The 19,306-nt window shown below is 45.4% G+C and overlaps 1 protein-coding gene and 1 long non-coding RNA gene across 3 annotated transcripts; one reads left to right on the top strand and one right to left on the bottom strand.

The window, feature by feature from the left end:
* Window positions 1-490: 490 nt before the first annotated feature.
* Window positions 491-11,437, top strand: LOC135293049 (uncharacterized). 2 transcript variants are annotated; one of them, XR_010355196.1, is made up of 4 exons: window positions 491-5,105; window positions 5,467-5,644; window positions 8,434-8,640; window positions 10,881-11,437. It is a non-coding gene; the product is annotated as an uncharacterized LOC135293049 (long non-coding RNA). The 2 variants fall into 2 exon arrangements; XR_010355197.1 differs by having other exon boundaries at window positions 5,467-7,213.
* Window positions 10,560-19,178, bottom strand: LOC135293045 (serine/threonine-protein kinase PAK 3-like). The gene is given in 9 exon segments (XM_064407050.1): window positions 10,560-12,130; window positions 12,279-12,416; window positions 13,003-13,199; window positions 13,633-13,732; window positions 14,371-14,488; window positions 15,012-15,124; window positions 16,268-16,316; window positions 18,205-18,236; window positions 18,239-19,178. Coding segments are annotated over 9 exon segments (867 nt in total). The 5' UTR covers window positions 18,269-19,178; the 3' UTR covers window positions 10,560-12,040.
* Between the last annotated feature and the right edge of the window lie 128 nt (window positions 19,179-19,306).

Genomic DNA, 19,306 nt, shown 5'->3' with positions numbered 1-19,306 from the left:
AATTGATCAGCACCATGAGTCTGATCTTTCTGGTTTCAATTCTTTGAAATGTCTTCCTCCTTTTGCTTCATCCTAGGTTTAATTGGATCAGCAGCAGCAAAGCAAGCTTTGATGCATGTGTTCCTGCTTGTATGAACTGTGTCTTGTTGGGGCATGGCAAGGTTTCACTGGGAATGCTGGGTTTGAACGAAGCTGTTTGGGTTCCAAGTGGGCTGTAAGCTTGAGCAGGGCTGCCAGGGGCGATCCTGCAAGTGGCCTCAGCTTGCCCTGTGGTGCCTTTGGAAAGGGTCAGCGTGCTTTAGGCCAAAGGGGCAGCTGGGAGCAGAAGGAGGAGGAGGAGCTTGCGCACCGTTGGCACTGCCCGCACGGAAAGGGGCCTCCCGCCGGCTGGGGCGGCTGGCGCGGCTGGCCACAGGGACACTCCGCGCTGCCAGCCCGCTTGCGGCTTCTCTTCCCGGTCTCCCCAGTCTCCTTCCTGGGAGGGCTTTTCCTCCTCTTCCGTTTGCCCGCAGTCTGGAAATCAAAGAATCCTTATCAGTGCTTCCTTCCTCTCAGAAAGCTGGTATTCGCAGCGTCCACCCGAAAAGTCTATTGGCCTAAGCAAATTCTTCCAAACCCCGCGGAGCTGAGAAAAGGGCTGGATATTGCAGTGGGCTGCGGCAGGCTGCCAACCCAGCACTTGGAGGAAAATACTCCTCTTTACCACAGCTCTAAGGGGGTGGGATAAATATGTGGCTGTCTCTAGTTGTACATGTCTTATTTCTACCTCTATGCCTAACATCTATTTATCTCTGGTTTTCCTCCTCACATGTCTAGGGCACGGCTTTTACATTCAGTCAAACTAGTGAAGACACATGGTTACGCATTTTCTGCTACCCAAAATAATCTCTCTCTCTCCCTCTCTCTGTCTCTCTCTGTGAAGCAAATTGCTCTTTGCCGGTAAGGAAAGTATTAAAGGTGCCATAGCAGTGGCAGCTCCTTCTTGGGGATACGCTGGGGTGCTACAAAAAATCTCTAAAATTCGGCAGCATCTCCATGAAGGCAGCCCGGATGGCTGATGTTAGCAAGCAGTGGGGAATGAAGGGTCTGATTGGAATCTGAGGGTGCCAGACCTTGAGAAATCGATTTGTAGAGAGTCAAAGCCCATTTTGGTGGCGGTGCTGCTGCTTTGTTGGGTCAACGTTATACTCCAGAATTCCGTATTTTAGGGCAGCAGCACAACAAAGCCTTGGGCAGCATCTGCTGCACCTTTCCCAGTACATGGGACTGTGATTTGTGTTACCAGTCACAGCTAGAAGATCTGCCTTCTGATTCCCCAGTGGGAGACAAGCCATACCAACTTGCAGAGGAAGCCAAATAATTGTTGATTAGACACTTCTTTTAGCATGGTGTTTTCTGCCCTTTTAGCTGTCCTGGCAATATAGGCCAAATCAGTTACTAGATTAAAAGGTTGTTGGAATTTTTTAAATGCTCTGACATCAGTAACCAACTCAGGAATTTGCGGGGTTCCTTCAACGACTTGAACATCCTACTCCCACTTCTGAGTTTTCGGATCCTTCCAAGTGATAACCAATTCGTTTGATTTTCCAGAGCCATCTGTAAAAACTGTGAGGGCTTTAAGAGGAACCTTACCTTTTAGAGAATTTGGGACGAGATTGAATGTATCTTTTAGTAGCTTGTGTTTTGGATAATGAATAGAGACTTGTTCGGGATAGCTGTCTAAAGCAAACTGAAGGTGTTCATTTGTCTGTAATAGGGATTCTAATTTGTGTAGCTGAAATGCTAGACAAATGTATGTTGGGTCACATGCTGCAGGGATTCGGAGGCGGTTCCTGCCTTAATGATTAATTGAGCTAAAAGCTCTTCAGGGATTGTAATAGTTTTTTTGGTGTGGCAAAAATACCCATTCTACAATTAACAATTGTTCTGTAGAAGACCGGTCCCACTGAAAAAGCAGTGCCTGGAAATGTGGGGATTTACCAAGAATAGCAAACTGGGAGGTTAGAGAGCGGTCAACGTGGTGTGCTTTTCGAGATGAGATAGCAGGTGCTACCTTTCGCAGCGCGTCGTGGGCATCTGGGGTTAAGATGCGCTGGGAAGTCAGGTCATGGCTCCCCTTCAGTAGGCTGAACAAAGGGGACAGCTCTTCTCTCGTGAGTCCAAGCAGTGGTCGGATCCAGGTGATGGAGCCACACAACGGCTGTAAGTCCCTTAGCGCTTGAGCCTTATCTTTGATGGAGATACTTTGGGGAATAATGGCTGGCTCACTGATTAGGAATCCAAGGTATTTCCATGGGGAGGTCTACTGGGTTTTTCAGGAGCCATATCAAAACCTGCATCTTCAACTGCTGTCATAGTCTTTCTGATCACTGTGTTAAGGTAAGTCTTGTCTTGGGAGCAAATTAAAATGTCGTCCATATTTTGCCGAATTATAGCTTCAGGGAAGGCTTTCCTGATTGGAGATAGAATCCCAGCCACAAACATTTGACATAAAACAGGGGAAGTTTTCATTCCCTGTGGCAATGTGACCTAATGATATCTTTTAAAGGGTTCTTGACAGTTGATGATTGGTATGGAAAATGTGAATTTGGGAGTGCGGGACGGAGAGGGATGTTGAATAAACAGTCTTTGATATCAAGGATTGTGAGCTGCCAGTCCCTGGGAAGCACAGAAGGTGAGGAGAGGCCTGGTTGCAAGGGGCCCATGTCTTCTAAAACATCATTTACTTTCCAAAAGTCTTGTAATAACCTCCATCTGTCTTTGCCAGGATTTTTATAAAAAGACAGGGGTCAGGGGCTAGTTGATGGTACAATGTGTCCTTTTAATAATTGTTGTCACACTAGGGCGTGGAGTGCTTCTAATTTGCCATTTGGAAAGGCCCAATGATCCACCCACACAGGATCATACCCACAGGGAGGGATCATACCTTTTCCCACAGATGGACAACAGCCATATTGAGTGGTTTAGTTTTCATTTCTTTTTAATTCCCAAGGTTTCATTTTTCTCAACATTGTAATACAGCATCTCTATTCAAATCATTATACTCACCTTGGTTAATTAAATATTTATTAATTTATTTTCCCCCCATAATATCAGACAAAAGCATAGGACAAAAGCATAGGAAGAACAACAAGCAATTACAGAAATACAGAATCTTCCCTGAGAATCCCTTGGGAACCATGTTAAAACAATGGGAAGGACATCAACTTACTAAAGATAAAGACCCATGGCTCAAGATTGTGCATTGCATGTTTGAATGGCCAAAGAAGAAATTAAAATAAGGTCTGCGCTGGCTGAAGCATGGGTCTACCAGGATGTGGATTTGCAAAGTACTTTACAATTACGTCCAAAATAAATTAAATGCAGACTTGGATTGCAGTATGTGGAGGTCTGATTTAAATATTGGAACAGCGAAAAGGAAGTAGAAACAGATAAAACATACCAAATTCTCTCTGTAATGATCAATGATAAAGACACAACAAGGAAAACCAATCAACCAAGGTGGGACCCATTAAATTTCCTGCCCCCTACTGCACCTCCTAACGAACCAGCTGCAACTGCAGCTGAGTCATTGGAGGCTTCAACGACTCATGTAACTGAGAGGGCTGAAGAAGTTGAAAGTAGCAGTGGGACATCAGAAGAAACGTATATTCTATCATCATCCTCCAGGCAAATTACAAATTCAGCCATGCAGGAAGTTCCATCCAATCAAGAAGGTCCAGGCTTCTTCACTTGAAGGAGAACCCTAGCAGTACAAAAATGTTCCTCCTGCTCCAGCAGTAAAGATAAAACAAAGGTGCCACCCCTCAGAGAGGTCACAATGGGGGGGGGGGGGGGGGGTGTACAAGGTGGAATAGGACATGGAAATGCACCCCTCACCTCTTCAGAAGTGAGGCATTTTAAAAAGGAAATGGAGATATCATTCAGTGATCCAGTAGGTTTGTCAGAAAAAGTTTACCAGTTCTTAGGCCCTAGGATTTACCCTAGGGGCAAATGAAATTCAAAAATGCAAACCCTTTTCTCTCCAGAGAAGAGAAAAGTTATTTAGACTGCAGGGATCAATATATGGGACAGAGAACATAATTTAGGAACAACTGGAGAGAAGAAATTACCGTTAACAGATCCAGAATGGAACCCTAGCTCAGATGAGGGAAGAAAATGTATAGCAGAATACAGAACCCGAATTGTAAGGGGAATAAAAGAGGCAGTCCCCAGAGTTAATAACATGAAGAAAGCCTTTGGTAGCGAAAAAGAAAAAGATGAGAGCCCAACTGACTGTATAACTCGCCTAAAGAATAATATCCAATTATATTTAGAAAGAGATTTAGATAGTGAAGAAGGGAAGACAATGTTCTAGGTCCACTTTGTGTTACATTCTTGGCCTGACATAGAACAGAAATTAGAGAAATTAGATGGATGGCCAGAAAGGAGTTTAGATGAGTTATTAGCTGAAGCACAGTAAGTTTATGCCAGGTGAAATGAAGAGAAAATGAAGACTAAAGCTAAGATGATGGCTGCTGTCCAAATTCCTAAACCAATTAGGCAGGATGGGGAGAATATTCAATTAAAGAAACCTATTTGCTTTTATTGTAAGAAAGAAGACCATATGCAATCCTGCTGTTTTAAGACATTGAGGGACTTAAGAGATTCTCTAAGTGGAGAATCAACCCTCAGAGAACTGAGGGGGTCAGGGGCTCTTCTTCTTGGGGCACAAAAACCATCTTCAAGAGCCCTTGATAAAATCAAGAATAGGACCCCAAGTACAATTAATGGAATTTTTAGTAGACACAGGAGCAGAGAGAACTTGTGTAAGTGAAAAACGAAATAGATGTGCCATAAGCAAAGACACTTTCAATATTTGTGCTGCTAAAGGGGAATCCTTACCCATCCCCATCATTATGAATGTCACTATAAAGGGTAATGGACTAACCAGAAATGGAGATCTGTTTTTCTACCTCCAGCAGGTAACAACTTACTTGGCCGGGATCTCCAGATACCTTTGAAAGTTGGAGTAGTTCCACAAGAAGGAAGGATGAAGGTCAAATTGTTTACTTTATCCACACAAGATGAACAACTGATTAATCCTACAGTGTAGGCCCGACCAGGTAACTGGGATAAAATGGACATTACACCCATTGTAATTAATCTCCTTCCAGATATTAAACCAGCAAAAGTACCCCAGCACCCCCTTACAAAGACCAAAAGGTATGGGCTAAAACCCATAATAACCGAACTGTGACATGATAACATACTAGAGCCATGTACTTCCACATACATCACAGCATTCTTGCTATTAAAAAGCCTGACAATGGCTACAGGCTAGTTCAAGACCTACGTGAAGTAAATAAAAGAGTGCAAGCTGTGTGCCTGTTAGTACAAAACCCTTACACCTTGTTAAGTTATCACCTACGCACTCTTGGTTCTCAGTAACTGACCTGAAGGATGCATTTTGGTCATGCCCTCTAGATTCTCCTTCTAGACACCTGTTTGCCTTCACCTGGGAAGATCCAGACACTGGAAGGAAACAGCAGCTCACCTGGACCTGGCGACTGCAAGGGTACATGGAGTCTCCCACACTCTTCGGTCAGGCCTTGGAGAGGCTGTTCATTTCCTTTTCTCCACCCTCAGGAACACAAGTAACACAGTATGTAGACGACATACTACTCTCCAGAGAGCAAGAATCCACTGTAAAATTAGGCACCAATCAATTACTGAACCTTCTAGGAGAGAATGGACTAAGAGTATCTAAATCCAAATTACAATTTGTTAAACCGAAGTAAAATATTTCGGACATGTAATTGGTCATGGTACCAGAAAATTGAGTACTGAAAGGATAGAAGGAATTTTAAATTTACAACCTCCACAAAAAAAGAGCGAGGTTAGACAATTATTAGGCTTAAGGAGGTATTGTAGAATATGGATTGATTAACACACACAAAGTGTCACAATTTTATATGAAAAACTAACTACATCAGAACCTATTAATTGGACCCAAGAGGATAATAAAAACTTAGACAATTTAAAGCAAAAGATGATTCAGACCCCAGTTCTCTTTCTTCCTTCACTAGAAGAAGATTTTCACCTATATATTAAACCTATATAGGAATTACTTACGGGGTCTTGGCCCAAGAGTGGTCAGGATTTCATAAACCTGTAGCCTACTTGTCCATATTGTTGGTCCCTGTGTCCCAAGGATGGCAAACATGCATCCAATCAATCGCTGCAGCAGCCATCCTAGTAACAGCCAGCCAAAAACTTACATTTGAGAGAAATCTGATAGAATACATACCACAATCCATCCAAACCATTCTTAAACAACGAGCAGCCGAATGGCTAACAGACTCTCATATTACACAATATGGGAGCACCCTCATCCATTCCACAAATGTAACCCTGAAAACAACCACCCACACCAATCCCACACAGTTCCTATGTGGAATCCCCAAAAACAAGATCTCATGCACAACTGCATAGTTTTTATAAACCTGCAAACAAAAATTCAAGAAGACCTCCTAGAGAGCCCATTAGATGAAGGAGAAATCCTGTTCATCGATGGATCATGTAGAGTAGTAAATGGAAAGAGGTGCTCTGGATACTCCATCAGAGATGGAAAACAACTGTACATGTTAGAAAAGGAAAACTACCACCTTCCTGGTCTACCCAGGTATGTGAATTAGATGCTTTGGAAAAAGCATTGCACAGACTAGACAGAGCTATTGGAACCATTTATACTGACTCTAAATATGCATATGGAGTAGTCCACACGTTTGGGAAAAGCTGGGCTGAAAGAGGGTTTCTCAGATCTAAGGGCAAAGACATTTTACACAAAGAACTTATATTAAAAATTAGAGGCACTTAAGTTACCGAAAGAAATTGCAATGGTACGTGTTCCAGGTCATCAAAAGGGATCTCTGGAGAAACCAGAGGAAACATCCTAGCAGACCATGCTGCAAAGGAGGCTGCTTTTGAGGGGGAAGTAAAGGTATACAGATTTTATCCAAGAGACACACCCGAGAGTACACTGGACAACACCCTTCCTATCCCTATTTTTAAAGACAATGAAAAACAGAAACTCATATCACTAGGTGGAAAGGAAGATTCCGAGGGACGGTGGCATCTTCCTGATGGCCACCAAATGTTAAATAAAGAGCTCATTCGAGAAATTTTACAGAACCTCCACAATCCATGCACTGGGGACCTAAAGCTTTAGCAGGTAACTTTCTTCAAAATTTTGGATGTCAGGGAATTGATGAATTAGCTAATCAAATTACCATAGATTGTATAATTTGCCAAAAATTCAATAGAAAATTAACGAGGAGAACAAGACCTGGAGGAATTGAAATTGCAATTAGACCCTTCCAAAGTATTCAAATTGATTTCACAGAAATGTCCCATGTCCAAAGATGGAAGTATTTCTTAGTGATTGTAGATCACCTTACCAATGGGGTTGAAGCATTTCCAACTGTTAATGCCACTGCTCAAACAGTAAGTAAGGTAATCCTAGAACAGATAGTCCCAAGATATGGAATTATAAATTACATTGATTCAGACCAAGGTACCCATTTTACATCATTAGTATTGCAACAATTGGCTCAATTTGGAATAACTTGGAAATTACATACCCCTGGCACCCTCAAGGTTCAGGAAGGGTAGAACGCATGAATCAGACTATTAGAACAACCCGGACCAAACTGATGTTAGAAATGAAGTGGACTTGGATAAAGTGCCTACCCCTTGCACTTCTCAGAATCCAGAGCCAACCCAGAGCTGACTTAGGTTGTTCCCCATGTGAAATGTTATATGGGCTTCCCTATTTAGCCACCCCGCATCAAGCAACTGCCAAAGAGTGAGGAAATAGAAATGTGCAAAGGTATATTCAAAAGATTGCCCAGAATCTAAAAGACTTAAAGGAGAGAGGTCTTGTACCCCAGAACATTCCTTTAGACTTCTATTTACATAAGATATGCCCCGGAGAGTAGGTACTTATTAAATGCAGGAAGGAACAATCCCTGACTCCATCAGGGGAAGGTCCTTTCCAAGTTCAACTGACCACAGAAACAGCCATCCGAGCACAGGAAAAAGGGTGCACTTCCGTCAGCCGAGTAAAAGGTCCAGTAACACCACCACAACATGATGAGAAACCTCCAGGAACTACTCTCTACAACAGTCCTCCCTGGTGTGATCCCTGAAATTATTATATCAATTGTTATTCTCTCACTGTTTTACAGAAGAGAATCTAATGGATGTTGTAGTTACTATTTAACAAGTTATTACAAATTTTCGATTCCATTTCTCCACCAGTGAAGAGTATCATTTCCCTGAGAAATGACCTTTCCTCTCAATAACTAAGTTTTGTTGGTTTTTTTGTTGTTTTTTTTTTTTGTTTTGTTTTTTTTTTGTTTTGTTTTGTTTTGTTTTTTTAAATTTCCTTAGGAGAAACAACATGAATAGAACCAAGGCCAGTTCCAGGCAGGACGTTCCTGCATTTAGGTCCCTTCCTGCATCCAGGTACACTCCCATGACAACCAAGGGGTTCGAACCCAGGAGAAAAACCAGAGAGCTTGAAAGGTCTGCACCACCTATCAGAGAGTACCACGGCACTTCAATCTTCCCATTGACCCCTGAGCGAGGGAAGGGAAGGTGCGCCCTACTCCTCATACTCTCCCTCTGGATCCAGTAGATCCCCCTTGTCAGAGCCTGCGTCTGCTGCCACCAATGCTAACATACAGTGTACCTGACCAAAGGAAACTCCTGCCTCATAAAACACTCATTCCAGGCACATACTTATGTAAATCACTTTTGTTATAATATGATGACACTGAATACATGCTGAGAATCAGGCAAAAAACAGTGGATTGGTAGAAATATTGGAAATGCAAACCAGAAAAGGAATGGAGAGTGTCCTGGTCAAGAGAATTGGCTATGTTTCAATTTTAATTATATAGCCTAAAAGGAAGATTTTTTTTAAAAAAGAAAAAAGGTTAAAGCTTATCAAGTTGCTTTGGTTCGAGAAGTTCTAATAACTGAAAGGGAGAAACAAAAAGAGGACAATCCACTAGCTACCAATAAAAACTTACTTATTGTTTTAGCAGAAAAAAATTAGTAAAAATCAAAATATAACCAATTGTTGGGTTTGTCGAGGCACCTTCAGATCAGAAGCCTGACCTTGGTGAGGAGTCAGTATTGGACCCCTCAAATTACTTAAACTAAATTATTTCCCCTCCCATGCTCCAAGAGATCAAGACAATTGGCTATTGAGGAAACAGTTCTCCAAGAAGAATGCATCTGGAGAAAGAGAAAAAGATATATTGAGGAAGTCGGAGAAACTACCTGTAAAAGATATTTACTAACTGAGAATCACAAGATGTGATGGATATTGAACGAACCAGATACGTTTTGGTCAAAGAAGAAAATCAGAAACAAGAACTGCATATTACATTCCAATGAACAACTTTATCAGTGCTGGGACCCTAAAAGTCAGCCTTTATTCAGTATTACCCCAAGTTTCTAAGCATTGGACCTCCACTTTCATCGCTCCTTCACAATTTTGGGAGGCCCCCCAAGGTTTATACTGGAATTGTGGGCAAAGAGCATATTCTAAACTCCCTTCTCACTGGTGTGGCAATTGTACCTTAGGAGCAATACGACCTAGCCCCTTTCTACTATCAGAAGCAGCTGGAAACCAGCTCGGAGTTCCCCTAGATGATGAATTAAAGAGACAAAAAAGATGTGAAATAGGGGGAATGCAACAATGGGGCGAGGAAGAGTGGCCACCAGAGAGAATTTTAGAAACTTACGGACCTGCCACTTGGGCTCAGGACAGGAGCTGGGGCTATCAAACTCCCATTTACATGCTAAATCACATTATTAGACTACAAGCCCTGATTCAAGTCATATCTAATCAGGCCAAGAGTGCAATTGATCTTTTCAACGCCCATCAGAAGCAAATGAAAACAGCTGTATATCAAAACTCTTTAGCCCTAGATTATTTATTAGCCAAAGAGGGTGGAATATGTGGCAATTTCAACACATCAGACTGTTGTCTGCATATTGATGACCATGGTGAAACTATTACTAAAATTACCCAAAACATCAGAAAGCTTACACATGTTCCAGTCCGGTTTTCCCTCACTACACCTGAATAGTGGAAAAACATGTTCTCTGGGGAGTGGTGGAAGAAAGCCTTAATTATTTTTGGAGTTTCCTTAGTCAGCCTTCTCTTTCTCCCCTGCTTAATCCCATGTTTCATTCATCTAATTACCTCAGTAGTACAAAGCATGTTCGCTATTCAAAATCTTCAAACGAGCCAACATTCTACCCCACCTGTCAAGAGAATCATGAATCTCAACCCAATCGAAAGAGATAGAAAAAAGAGTAAAAAGGCCCAGCAAGTTTAGGTTAATTCTAAACAATTAAACACTATCAACGAAAAACTATCCACCTTTGTGTAAATGCAAAAGCCAATTATTAACATAAGGGGAAAAGGGAGACATTGCAATTTATAAAACCCCTTAAATGGCTTCTGCATTAGTGACTGTTTTACATTTGTAACTGTTAATTAGCTTTTGCATTTATAACTGTTTAAAGTTACTAATTTGATCAAATAAAAGTGTTCAAGTTAATGAAGTAAATATTTTAAAATCATTATAAAGTTATACTAGTTATTCAGTACATTCCAATTGAATGTTTAACAGTCCTGTTAAAATAGGTAGCAAAATAAGAACCATATTATTTTCATAATCCTTCGTTCTTAACCTATTTACATTATTTGTAAATTTAATGATCTCTTCTAAGTAGCCTTATACTTTCAAAGGTCCCAGTGCAGTTTCCTCTCACCAACAGCATGCAGCATTTTACAGACAATTTCTAACCCACTCCAGGTTGAACTGGTTACTTGATGCCACAGCAATGGTGCATACTAATGAGAGAGCTTCCCATCAAAAACCTCAGAGATATCATCCCACCCCAATGACAGCACACTCTGGGAAAGAAGATCTTACCTCATCATCTACTAGCACAAATCACCAGAGACTATGGGGGCAGAACTGCAACTACAGACTGAGGGGACTGGGAACATCAAAGGGGCAGCCTGGCCTGAAGAGCTGTCTTTGCTGTCTTTTACTGTTCCTGGGACTGTGACTTAGCTACAGCAGGGGACCCCACACTGCAGATTTTGGTCAATATCTCTTTTTAGAGACCTTTTTCCAGATTTGAGGGCAGACTAAGTGCATTCACTGAAATGCCCTTAGGTTCTTGCCTTGGGGCCAGACGCCAGTTCAGCTAGAGATTTCCTCAATCCTTGGGCCTGGGACTTTATCCTTTTTTCTTTCTTTCCTTTCGTCTTTTTTCTTACCTCCCCTTTGTTTTTCCCCTTTAAATAAACACCCTATTTTTGTTCAAATTGCCAAAGCTGTATCTTTTTATCACATTCAGCAAATTTTCAGACTTCTTTGCCAGCTCCTCGGAGCAAAGCATGAAATTACTCCACCAAGGCAAGTATGTGTAGTACTCCCTTGTGTTGGCATCAGTTCCTGTGGCAGAACTTGCCTTCCCACTGGACACTCACCTGCACCTGAGCCTGTGGAGAAGCCCGGCTCCCTCCCACTCTGCCCACAGCAACACAGACACTCCCAACCTTTCCCAAGAGCTGCAACACAACCACAGGTACAGCAGCATCCCCAGCAGTGACACCACTGCTCTGCTCCATTCTGCCCTGCCCTGCTCCTCTAGTCACAGCTGCAAGCCTGTATCTCCACAAGAGGCTGTGGCCTGGAGGCAATGAAGGAAGATGACCTTTGCTCACAAACAAACCGTGCCACAAACCCCATCCATGGGTCTTCCCACACAGAAGAAACACCTGACCATTCAGAAGCAAATTTAGAGCTTATTCACAGGGTGAGAACAAAGGGAAGCTTCCAACACAGCGAAAGGTTTGTTTATTATAGTATTTATTCTGACTATCGCTCAAAACAAACTACAAACTACAAGCTATAAACTACAAACTACAAACTACAAACAACAACAAAGGCCTCCTCCAGGGCTAGAATCTCCTGTCAGCCATGAACTGCTGCGTGGCCATGATCAGAGGTGTCAGGGTGGAGGCTGGTTTGGCTGATGTTACAAACGGATGCTGCCCAAAGAGAAAAAGAAGCAATGAACTTCTACTTTCCCCACAGCCTGAAGCAGGCTTTCTCTGGCTACGAGAAAGATACAGAAAGGAGGGCATTCTGTGCACCTCTCTCTCCACATCCAGGACCTGCAGCCGCTTTGCCTTTTACCTGCAGAAGTTCCTGGGCAGACCAGCGCCTGTCCTCGTCCCTCTCCAGGCAGCAGTGCAGAAAGTCTCGCAGCCACGCCGACTGCTGCCTGGGCTTCTGCAGCTTCGGGGGGGCCCCGGTGCTTATCAGCTGTTGAACCTAGAGAAGAAGGAATTGCCACACTCTACCTGTCTCCTTCGCATCCCAAACTCCTCACACAGACCCCACTGGACAAGCTCCACTCTCCAGTGGCACTTTACTCCCTGCCACAGGGTGGCGATACTTTTCCTACCCCTACTAAAACAACCCAAAGCCAGAGGCAGCCATAGCCAGTCCAGTATGCAAAGGCTCTTGCCTTGACCCCTGATTTCACTGGATAATGGAATCAGCAGCAACTCCTTCAGCTAAAGCACACTTTGCTTCTCTGAGCACTGACACAGCCTCTACAAGTGACATGGAAGACTGACTTTCATCTAACTCTTCTATTTCCAAGGATTATTCCATAAAATGCAGCTCAGCACTGCTCACTGCTCCCTTAGGCAAAGCTTCTGCCAAGCAAAAGGCATCCTGATTTTTAGGTCCCGTTCATGCACAAAAATGGCAAGGGGATGATATGGCCAAGAAGCACAAGAGAGTGTGCAGCCTGGAACCTATCATTTTCAGGTGTTGGCAAGCTTCCCAGGCAGAAGAATGGGAGCAGATTTTGTTGGGGTGACAGCAGTGTCTGAGAGCAGCTGCAGCGTACCGTGCGGGAGGTTTTCATCAGGTACGGAGGCGCTCCTTCCACCATCTCGATCCCCACAATGCCAAAGGACCAGATGTCCACTTTGGGGCCGTAGGGCTTCCTGGTGAAAATTTCTGGCGCCATCCAGTAAGTAGTCCCAACAGCTGATCTCCGTTTGCTCTGCTCAGTGGTCAGCTGAGCAGCAAGGCCAAAATCAGCTGAGGAGGAAAAACCACTCTGATCAAGCCAGTGTGACTTAGGAAAGCAAACAAAAGAAATCCCCACTGTACCAATGTCCAAGAAGGCAGTGTGGAACCCAGCTGTAAAGGGGCCATGCTGCCATTCCTTGGGACTGCAACCGAGGAAATATGGAATTGGCCACTTAGCCAAAGCCCCCAGTTTCAGGCAGTGGATTATAGTCCCCTGAAGCTATTAGACTGTAACTGCCTTGCTTGGGAAGGGACACACACAACCCAAAGCCACCCCTGACCCCTTTTTCCCAGCAACACCTCCCTGCACCTTGTGGCTGTGCTCTGTGCTTGCAGCAGGGCAGCCTGCACTGCCACAGGCCCCTCTGCAGGGAACTGGAGCCACCCAAAGGCAGCCCCACACCGCAGCCTGCCACGGCTGAGCCTGGCCAGCAACACCCACCCAACTTGACTGATCCATCCAAGCCCAGGAGAATGTTGTGGCTTTTGATATCTCGGTGGATCACTTGATTGGAGTGAAGGAAATCCAGGCCTTGCAGGCACTGAGAGAGGAAAAAGAAACACGAGCCTAAGTGGACTTCATCCCACAGGCAGCAAAGTGGCACATCTGCAACACTGACTTCCTGGGGGATGGTGAGCCATGGCAGGACAGGCTGCTGGCAAGGGCAAGAGCCTGCTGCTCCACCACGAGAACAGCAGTGCCTTTCTAAGTGAGGGTGTGTTTGCTTCTGAAAGAGAAAGGGCAATTTTTCCTCTGGCCAGTGCCCTGCAAACACAGGCTGAAGGAGCCCCGCTGCAGTGGCTGTGCTCTCTGCAGCCAGACAGCAGTGGATGCTTTTGCAAACACCACTTTGGATGCAAGGCTCTCCTTTGAGGCTGAGCTCTGGGAGAGTCCTGTCAGTATCTCGTTGTCTTTGCTCCTTGCTTCACTTTGCGCCACCAGTGCCTTTGCCCTTACAGGGAAGGAATGCAGCACACACAGGCTCCAGGCAAGTGTTTAGAGAGGCAAAGACAAACACACTAGAAGAAGGGCAGGGACACTGGCAGGCACTTCTGATGCTCTTGCTACTGCCAAGGACATAAGAGAAAGGCTTGGAAGATGAAATCTCTCCTCTCCTTATCAACCATTTGGAAGGACCATTCCGACCAAGCCATGGGAAGCACAAGTGCCATCCCTTACCTCCCGAGAGACAGCTGCTATCTCTCCTTCTGCCATGTGAGTCTCCCTTATGATATCATGTAAAGAACCTCCATCCATGTATTCCATCACCAGCCAGAGTTCCTCGTCCACCAGGTAGCTGAAAGGAGGAAACAACAGCCTGGAGATGAATGCATGCACTTACACAACCTGATGGATTCTTGTTTCTGTGTCTCTCTCAGAGGAACACAGGAGGAAGTGAGTAGTCATTCACTACGCTCTGCAGGGCTTGAACTCTGTGCAGTTTAAAAGACAGCTCAGTATCCACACCAATGCAACAGGCCAAGGAAAATACAATAGACAGTGCTTTGTCAGCACTTCAGACCCATGGAAAAAATCAAACCCCAAACCCAACAAAACAATGTGGAGAGAGGACAGGAACTTGGAGGCTGTTGGCTCAGTAAGACAGGGCCAAGTCCTGTCTTTGAAAGCGCCCTTCAAGTTAGGTATGCCAGGAAAGATGAAAGCAGCCCCAATGCAATCTCCTCCCAAGATGCTGTAGATCAGCCCAGAAACAGGAATTAACAGCTCCATCCTCTTTTGCCAGTGCCCAAAGGAGTGGTTGAACCTCTGGCTTGCAGGATGTGAATGACCTTTCATGGCAGGACAGCAGAACCACTCACCTGTCTACATAGTTCACAAGGTTGGCATTCTTAGTGCCACGCATGACCTGGATTTCATTCAGGCACAGCTCGCTGCTGCTCTCTTGCAGGAGACTAATTTTCTTGATGGCCACCTAAAACAACATGGAAAGCCATGAACCAAAGAAGTCTGTGGCACAGGAGCACAAGGGGAACATGCAGACAGTGATTATGGGATGACAGTAGCCCCAGCTGGGCTGGGCCAAACTGCCTTGTGACTGGACATCAGACCCCGTGCTTGGGCACCTCCCAGGACAGAGAGACAAATACCCGTTGCCTTGTAAACCTGAGAGAAACACGGTCTAAGCTCTCCACCTCAAAGCTCTAACAACACTCACTGTGCCCACAGTCTTCCCCAGGGCCTTCCTTTATCATTCCCATTGTCATTGACACACCTCTTGCAAGCAGGAAGCCATTTTGTGCCAGTAAAAATGCAGCAAAACTGCTGGGAAACCTTGGGCACTTCTAGGGGGCTTGATCATTACTCCAGCAACCACTGGCACTCTGCATTGCACAACTACAAAGCAAACTCTTACTGACATGACTGATAAAATGCTGTTTGTCCTAAAATCATCCTGAGGGTTATTCCCCATAAGAAATACAACCCTACATATTTCACGGAAAAAATGCCGTGATGATGAAAACATCATTAAGGACACCTCCAAAAAAGACAATCCTAGCAATTCTTCACTTCAGGTATTTGCATTTTGTTCCACTAAAATACTTTACTTCACACCACTGATATTTGCAATTACTGCCTGATTGTAAAAAGAAATAACCTATGCCTCGATCCTCTAGGGATGTACACCAGGCTCTGAGCAGGACTGGGGCCCTTGAGACAATCCTTGCAGACCTTTCTCTCTCTAAGCACACATTCCAAAGGCAGCACTGCAGGTGACTACAAGACTACCATTCCCATGTATGGGCTAACAGCCAGAAATGAGAATTCAGGAACCCTGCAGCCCCAAAGAGCAGTGCCATGCTCTGAGACACCACCTGGGCACTTAGACCCAGCCCTGTGTCCTCCTCTGAACGATACCGCTTGGCCTCCTTGCATCCCCTGGGGCAGCTGAGAAGGACAAAACCTGTCCCCACTGTATTTGGCAGGCAGACACTGCTCTGCACTCCATTTGCCTTTGCAGCAAAGCTCTGCTGGCGAGCCAAAGCTCAGCCAGTGCTCACAGCAGAGGGGAGGGCACTCGAGAGCTGCAGAAGCTGCGGCGCTGCTTGAGGCTTACCTCTTCTCCTGTGGCAGTCTCCACTGCCATGCACACAGTGCCGAAACCCCTAGAAACAAAACAGCAGCGGAGAAAGAAGAAGTCCTTTAGTCCCTGCTAGTGCAAAACACTGCAGTCCAACAGGAAAAATGTCACGGAGCAAAGAGTAAATGGAACATGACAGATTCTTCTCTGGGTCTTTTCTCCCTTTTCTCTTTCTCTAGCTGTGCATGTGTTGGATTTTTCCAGGAATTTGCCGGTTGGGTGTTCTTACACCTCTCCTTGGAGTCTCTCTGCCAAACTCAAGCACCACCACTCAGGCTTTCTGAGAAGCCTCAAGCCATGTAACAGCCATTGGAGGAAAGCCTCTAGACACAGATCCCTTCTCCAGCTTGCAAGGACAATAGTGTCCAGGCACAGCCAGAGCAGGCAAAGGCTTCCATTGCTGCATACACAAATGGAGAAGTCCTCAAAACACAGGATCCTTAGGCAGCTGTGTTCTGGGTCCAGAGCCATTGGCAGCTGCTTCTCTTCAGTGCACCAGACACTGGAAGGACTCCACTTTTCTGGCGACTTCTTCTACATTTGGCTTCTGTTCTAGGGTGACGTTATGATGCTTGTTTCCCCAGTCACCTGTTCTGTTTATGCTGGATGTTATATTCTGTGCCTCCAACACTGTATCAGACAGTAGGGGCCGGGAGAAGAGGGAGTACGGTTTTGTTATCAGCTGCACTCTCCCCCGCAGTCTGCTGGAACACAGAACTCCCGTGTTGTGGTCTGGGCACAGACGGGGCCAAACACCACACTCCTTTTGCTTTTTAGTTAGTTTAGCTAGCTAAGGCAGTCTGAGTTTTCCCTTTACTGTTTTTCTTTCCCTTTTCTTGGAACCATTTGAACCTGCTCCAGACTGGGACCCGGCAAAACACTGAGAGCTCACACTTTGTAGCCCACCAGGGCCTACTCTGCAGCCTTTCCCAGCACTGGAGGGACAAATAACAGAGTGACAACACCCAGGAGAGACTTTCTGAACTTGCCATCTCTTCAGAGCAGCAAATGAGTTCTGTCATGCAGTATTGTTCATTTTGTGTGCTGGGGATTGCTTGGCCTGTTAAACAAACAATTCCTTTCCACTTCTCTCCAAGGAAATTCCCAAACCAGCTGGAGGCAGTGGCCATGTGGGTTTGCTTTTGGGAGGGGCCCTTTCTGGAGGTTTCCTCCAAAATTCGCCCTAAACTGGAACACCTTGTACAGAGAAAATGCTGCAAGTCAATCCCATCTACAGTCACCAGAGCTGGCTTTCAAAGGGAACAGCTTGGTGGATTCTTTGCAGCAAAGTCCTAAAGGATCCACAGGATCCACGAGGGGTCTGCCTTCAGGCAGATGATGCCTTTTCCTCTAGAGTGCATTGCCACTGGGCATGCCCCTGAATCTTTGCCTTCTGCAACCTCAGCCACAAAAGAGAGCAGCTCCTTTCATTTCTGCTTTTGGCTTCCTAGACTAGGTGGTGGTCATCCTGACCACTGAATTTTATTTGCAGCAAAATATTGGAAAGAAATGTTACTGAGAGCTGTTCCCTGACAGCTCTCTGCTGCTAACTTGACCTTTGAGGCAATGAAGTTTCTCCTAATTTCATTCCCATGTACTCTGTATTCTTTTATGACATGCCAAAATTATTTCTCCTACAAAAAGTGGCAAACAGGTGCGAACACACTTGAGGGACAGGAGAGCTGCCAGGTGCTGCTCTTTGCCACAGACAAGACATTGCCAGCATCCAGGTGTCTCTGATGTGCCTTTGGACCACAGCTATAAATGCTGGCCAGCACTGAGAGATCACCTGGCATCATCTTAACACAGTGTCTGAACAGCTTTGGAGCTTGCCTGATGTCACTCTGGGGAGATGGGACACCAGCAAAACACACTGCCCCTCCCTTTGAAGAAGGAACTGTGGCTGCACTCACCCTTTGCCAATAGTCTCCAGTTCTGTGTATTTTTAGTCTCAGGATCTCCCTCACTCACCAGCATCTCTGTAAAAATCCCAAGGAAAGATGCTCACTTCAAAAGAAATCCTACCCTGCAGCAGGTCACAAAGGCAGCCCCACTCTCCGGGACACTGGGCCCTTTCAACTCAGTCAGTCGGGAAACAACAACACCACCACACCAGCACCACCTCAAAAACAGCAGCAGCAAGACAAGCAGCCCTGCAGCACAGATAGCCAGCACAAAACTAAAAGTCTGAAGTAAAATCTAAGCACACGGAGAAACAGTCAGAGGAGACAGGGATCAGAAAACTCTAACCAAGAGAAGTGGTTGTTGTCTATAAACATTAAGGGCAGCAGGAAAAACAAAGCCTTCCTGTTCTTGGCAATGAACACTCTGCAACATTCAACACAAGCTTTCATCCTTGCAAACATCAAAGGCATCTTGGGTTCTGGAATCAATTTTTGTCATCAGCTGCCTTCTCCAGAACAGGAAGAATATTTGCAAAGTGCTTCCAGCAGAGTCCAGATCTCCAGCTTTAAGCAGGGCTTTGCCTAAACAATGCCCTTCAGCCTTTCAGGAGCAGCAGCTCATGTTATAAGCTACTGTGATGGCCTCAGGAATGAGGTCCCTCAGCCTTTAGGACAGGCTGAGTGCTGGAGATGACCTTGGCCGTGCCCACAGCAGCTGGGCCCCGCAGGAGCTCCTTGAGGCCTACTCATTCGCGAGGTCACGGCCTCCTGCTCAGCCAGAAACAATCTCTGCCTGGCCTTTTGCCTACAGGGAAGCTCAGGCAAAGCCAAACCAGGCCGAGCTGCTCTCAGAGGCAGGAGCAACACCCCGCTGATCCCTCACCACCTCAGAGCACAACAACAGGTCCTGTGTGGAGGAGGCCTCAGGACCTGGCACTCAGCTGAGCAGGAGCAGGAGGTGGGACAGCTCATGCTGACACACGCGCACACAAGGCACTGCTCCGGCACACAAGGATCACAAAGAACCTACTCAGCATGGCCAGGCACTTGTCCTCTGTCCTCTCTCGCTGCTGCTCTCTGCTGCCAGACGAGCTGGTCGTGCTCCAGGTGC

This window comes from Passer domesticus, unplaced genomic scaffold, assembly GCF_036417665.1.
Source record: "Passer domesticus isolate bPasDom1 unplaced genomic scaffold, bPasDom1.hap1 HAP1_SCAFFOLD_66, whole genome shotgun sequence".
NCBI classification, from domain to species: domain Eukaryota; kingdom Metazoa; phylum Chordata; class Aves; order Passeriformes; family Passeridae; genus Passer; species Passer domesticus.
Note: the sequence above shows the minus strand (reverse complement) of the source record. Positions and strands in the feature narration are given on the sequence as shown.